Below are 5,457 nucleotides of genomic sequence, written 5' to 3'. Positions count from 1 at the left end.
CAAAGAACTTACTTCCTTCAGGTACATACTTTTACAGGTACAGAAGTTGTGAGAAAGAGATTTTTATGATTTGCAAGAGATTATGCAATATTTTTTGCAAGAAATTTCACATGTTTACGATATTTCTGAATTCATGGCAATGCTTCGAGCTGCAGAGTATGAGCTACGTGAGTGATGACTGTTTATTAATTCCGCCAAAATAAGTCCAGAAGATGTTCTCCTTCAAAATTGTTAACATACATGCTTCTGTTGATATTGTTGATTCGGTTCATTTCAAGGAAATGTATGAAAATGTCAAACTTCTTAATCAGGTCAAATACATTAAACACTGTTGGCAACATTGTGGATACTAAATAATCATTTGCATGTTGTCAGGTCAACAAATCGTTTAAAATAAGTTTCCATGTTGTTGTTGTTTTTTGTGTAAATGCGACAGCTGAGTACAATATCAGCACTACATAAAGAAGCAATGTTCAAACAGAGTCAACCTGATACCAAGATCGCAAAACATCAGTAAAGTAGGTCTGCGACGATTACGGACTTTTGTAACCGGTTAATCTTTGCCTCGTAACCGAACCGTAACCGGTTAATCGTGTAATCGTCACAGCCCTAGAAATTTGCGCGTGACGGCCGCACCGAACGTTAACAAAACCTCTAAATCTTTTCAACAACAACAACAACGAAAATTCAACCAAACAAAAAGGCAAGCAGTTCGTAAAATCGCGATAGGCAAACATACCAATATCAAGGTCAAATAATCGAATATTTACATGTCGATAATCGTATTGTTTTCCCTCGTTTATTTTTCTCGGAAAAAAATCTTAGATTAACCAGTTAGGAAATCCGTAACCGGTTAAGAGCAGTAACCGAATAGTAAGCGGTTAATCGTGTAATCGTCACAGCCCTAGAGTAAAGGCGGAATATCAGCTTAATGGCTGACAGTTGAAAGAAAATATTCGAAACGTTATACATTAAAAAGGACCTTTAAAAGTTCTTTCGAAACAAAAAGATGTAGATTTCAACACTCACACAAATCACGATGAATTATGATGCATATTCGATAAAGAGCAACATTTTTTTCCATTTTAATATTTTGATCTAATTATGAAGTGTTTACTTCCCGATGTGTAAAAGAAATTCATGTGTTATAAAATATTATTTTCGAAATCTGCGTAGCTTAATCCTTTATCAAAAGCAAGACAACGTTTATGAAGTTTAAATTCTGAGACCTGTGTAATTACTTTCTCTCGGGAAACTGATATTAAAAAGTCGATGTGAAAGTTATTTTTTTAATTTACATTTCTTTTGTTATAGCGGTAACTCTAGTCTACGGACTTATAATGCTAAAATCGGGGGTTCAATTCCAGTCGTTGGATTCAACAGATGATCGAATGTGGCTTTGCTACAAGAAAACAACTATATGCTCGCATTCATTTGTTATGAAAAAAAAAACATTCATCTAGAAAATGAAAACCATAAAAAGTCACCGTTTTCGAAAGTTAATTATCGTTAACTTATTTTAAACAAGTGACTTTATTTTTGGAAGATAAGTAGAAAACGTTTTGTTTAATTTAATCTGCTTACGTTGCTGAATGACGTGTCTAATACATTTCTATTAAGGTTTTAAAAAATATCTACAATACTTATTTGATCCACGCGATCACATTCATTATTCCCTTCAAATCACTTACAAAATGGTTTACGTGACATTTATGAATTTGTTTCTGTCAATTATGTAATTTATTTATCTTATTAATTGTGGAAACTTATTTGGAATAAATTTCATACTTCTTCGACATTCAATGATTTGATTTGTTTGTACAAACAGAAACCTTTGAGAAAAGTGTTAATATGGTTCATCCTGTTTTAGTTTTGATGCTTAATAGAACTAAAAGTAATACAAAACTGATGATGTAGAGTACGTCAGAGAAGTACCAAGATATGCAGTAGTTACACGACTTTCTTATATTATCTAAGAAATATCGTTGTTCTATCATCACTAGAAAACTACAAAATTTTCTCTGAAAGCGACTTATGTACAATCAAGTAAAATACGATTTTGAGAAAATACAGCGAAAGAAATTTACTGCCCAATATTATAAATAATCATACAGTAGCCTCTTACGTAACACCGTAAAAGGATTAACCTGTAGAATATTAAATGCCAAAATCAAATTTCTGTTAATTATCACCCTTTAACACACATGTAAAATCCTTGTAAGAAGATTTTTCTCAGTTCAGTATTTAGTGTTCTTACAACACAGCATTAAGGTAGCTGTGTCTTTTTTGTTTGTTTTTCAGAACAATTTTCCTTCTTGTGCTATTTTCCCAATACCTTGGAAATATTAATATTCCTGGTTGTAGCTACAGTAGAGAAAGAGGATAGAAATTCAAACAAATTCCGTTTTTCAAGATTTTCCAGTGAGTAAAGACTTGAAACACAGTTCAAACACATTTCACGTTTAAATAAATACACACCAAAGATTAATGTCAAAAAACATTATCCAAATAATTGAGTGTTAGTGAGAAATGTTTGCTGTAGGATTAGAAAAAAAAAACACCTTAAAATGAATTTAAATACGGCCAACTGTTACTTTAGTAGTAATGAGATAAAACAAAGTAGAAACTTAAACGAAATTATTGTGAAACAAGTACTACCAAGTAATGATATAAATATTTCTGTTTGATGTACGAAATAAATAACACAGCAACAATTCAAAATGAATAACTTTAATTTTGTTATATATTTGTGTATCACGCATTTGTATTATTACAACTGTAATGTTTAACTTATTTTTACTGGTTAACTGAAGAGGTAGTGTCTACCTCACACTAACTGTTAACTTTTTGCTTTGTAATATATTCAGTAAGCATTATTACTGTGCGAAGGACAAAACCAAATTCAGCTAACATCACATTCACAGCAAATACACAAATGCTTTTAGGTTTATCTGCAACATTAATAACAAAAGTGAAAAAGAACAAATGTATAATAATCAGAAAATTCATTTGAATATCGAATAATAAATAACTGTAAGCCTACTTCCAGGTGTTACTTACCATAGTTACTGCGTGGGTTATTTGCTTTATACTAACTGCTGCAGGAGCTTTGAGACCAACCAACTCAGCCAGAACTGATCTTCATGCACAGACGATGTACTCCAGTCCCTGGTTTAGGTTTCCTTATCCAGAAAAGGAGTTATACAAATATACATTAAAATGTAGATTTTTTTTATTTACGTTATGAATTTATGAATTTATCTTTGATCAGTTCTTTTTTTTATAAAACTTTGTTATCCGTTCAGTTATAGTAAAACTAATTTGTTTATATCTTTTATAAATATATATTATGTCGAAATAAAAATTATACCAATATGAAGTAATAGTGTGAAAGATATAGAAGAGTTTTAAGATCTACTATACATTGTTTTGTTAAATCTGTCGATACGTATTTTAGAAACGTTGCGTTTGAAAAAGAAAAGATAATTACATTTTGATTTTGGTTTTTCAGGACAGTGGGGTTTACCAACGGTCAGAATCGGTGCTGTTTTGGGTATGTTTGCAGGTATATTAGCATCGGTATTGGAATCAGTAGGAGATTACTACGCATGCGCACGACTAGCTTGTGCACCTACTCCTCCACCTAGCGCTATAAATCGTGGAATATTTGCAGAAGGAATTTCCTGTATCATCTCCGGAATTTGGGGGTCTGGAGGTGAAATGACTTCTTACAGTCAAAACATTGGAGCAATCGGAATAACAAAAGTATACCCACTTGCTGCCCTTCTAAAACAGATAAATACCATTTGTATTTCATTTTTTATAATATTATGAACTCTTTAAATTTATTATCTTATGGTACATAACTGCTGATATTTTAGAAATTTAAACTTGTGTAAATATCGTAACCGATGATATTGCAGAAACGTAAAACTCACTTCACTTTTCCATTTGCTTGGTTTCTACACCAATAGGTGGCTAGTCGACGAGTTATTCAGTATGGTGCTGTTACCATGTTGATTTTTGCAGTTCTGGGGAAGTTTGGAGCTGTTTTAAACACTATTCCTGAGTCCATTATTGGAGAAATCATATGTGTTATGTTTGCAATGGTAACAGGAGCTGGACTATCCAATGTCCAATTTATCGACCTTCATTCATCGAGAAATATTTTTATCCTTGGATTATCTTTATTTATGGGGATCACCATTCCAAAGTAGTTTAAAGGCCACCCAGGTACTATTGATATAGGTACGTACGTACACTTATTAGAATGATTGAAGTTTGAGGAAGGTAATTTGCTGAAGGTTTCAAAATAGTTTCTGAATCACCTGTTAAATAATACAGACGGTTCAATGCTCAACAATTTAGAAAACATACAAAGTACCAAAAGTGTTACAATATCTCACAGCGGTTTGTCTCACACAAAATGGAAGATTCTTATGACATTAAAAGATTGTTGAGACTTATCTAGTTAATAATGAACCAGATTATCAGTTTTTAAAACGTTCTTTATATCACAACGGGTTAGCAAAACCTTAATGCATCTTATTATTAAATTATTTATTTTGTTCTATTTAGGGAATGACGTAGCAAACCAACTCATAACAGTTATTTTGAGCACCAGTGTATTTGTTGGTGGACTTATTTCGTTTGTGTTGGACAATTCCATACCAGGTAAGAGATAATTCTTTCGAGACATCGTGAATAAACCAAATACATTGCGATGTGATACGTAACTCCTTCAAAGTATGTTATTAGGTTTTGTGTTTTTTTTGCTTCTCAACCTAAAAATATTGAGTTACTTTTATACACTATTGTAGCTGTACAAAACATTACAATTTTTTTCTACATAATATTCAAAACAAAAAACAAAGCTTGAACTTCTTACATGACATTTAGAATAATTCATTTACTTATTTCTATTTTAATCTACTAACTTCAGATTACTGTCTTTGGGCTGTTTAAATCAAGTTATGATGTAATGGTGTTGTATTTATTATAATAATTTACAAAGTGATATTTTTTATACCTCAATTAATTTTCAAAATGTGCTTTCAACGGCGAAAAACATGAAACAACTTCTTACACTCGTAAAGACCTTGAGAAGACATCAACAAAAATGTTGATTCTTAGTCAGACCTCATGATAGGAATAATTTGAAGTAAAATACATGCCAAAACTGAATGAAGGTTCTATTGTATCCTGTGTTAATGGTAAAGAATAGCAATAAAATCCTTACTAGTAGAATACAAATCTGAACATCACAAGACGATCACGAAAATAAAAGGATAAGTTATAACTGATCCCTTCTCATGTGATACTATGTGTTTTACTTTACCACTTCTATTCATCATCGGTCTACCAAATATTCATTTTATGTTACATAAAGTAAAACCTAAAAGTCCCAGAGACTCAATTATGAGTCTGATGGTCTATAGTGATAAAAACAGGTTTCAG

General features: G+C 31.6%; 1 protein-coding gene across 1 annotated transcript; it reads left to right on the top strand.

Annotated features, from left to right (window-relative positions):
* Positions 1 to 3,555: 3,555 nt before the first annotated feature.
* Positions 3,556 to 4,217, top strand: LOC143247934 (solute carrier family 23 member 2-like). The gene is made up of 2 exons (XM_076496484.1): positions 3,556 to 3,765; positions 3,975 to 4,217. The coding sequence occupies exons 1-2, from the start codon at positions 3,556 to 3,558 to the stop codon at positions 4,215 to 4,217; spliced, it is 453 nt and encodes a 150-aa protein (XP_076352599.1).
* Positions 4,218 to 5,457: the final 1,240 nt, after the last annotated feature.

The sequence above is a fragment of the Tachypleus tridentatus genome, chromosome 3 (genome assembly GCF_004210375.1).
Source record: "Tachypleus tridentatus isolate NWPU-2018 chromosome 3, ASM421037v1, whole genome shotgun sequence".
Taxonomy (NCBI): Eukaryota; Metazoa; Arthropoda; class Merostomata; order Xiphosura; family Limulidae; genus Tachypleus; species Tachypleus tridentatus.
The sequence above is the reverse complement of the archived record's forward strand: the minus strand, read 5'-3'. Positions and strand labels throughout refer to the sequence as shown.

Excerpts from the sequence above, each read along its gene's own strand:
- LOC143247934 (XM_076496484.1), top strand. The coding sequence starts at position 3,556 with ATGTTTGCAGGTATATTAGCATCGGTATTGGAATCAGTAGGAGATTAC. Across the intron at positions 3,766-3,974 it reads GAGCAATCGGAATAACAAAA|GTGGCTAGTCGACGAGTTAT; the intron begins GTATACCCACTT and ends CTACACCAATAG.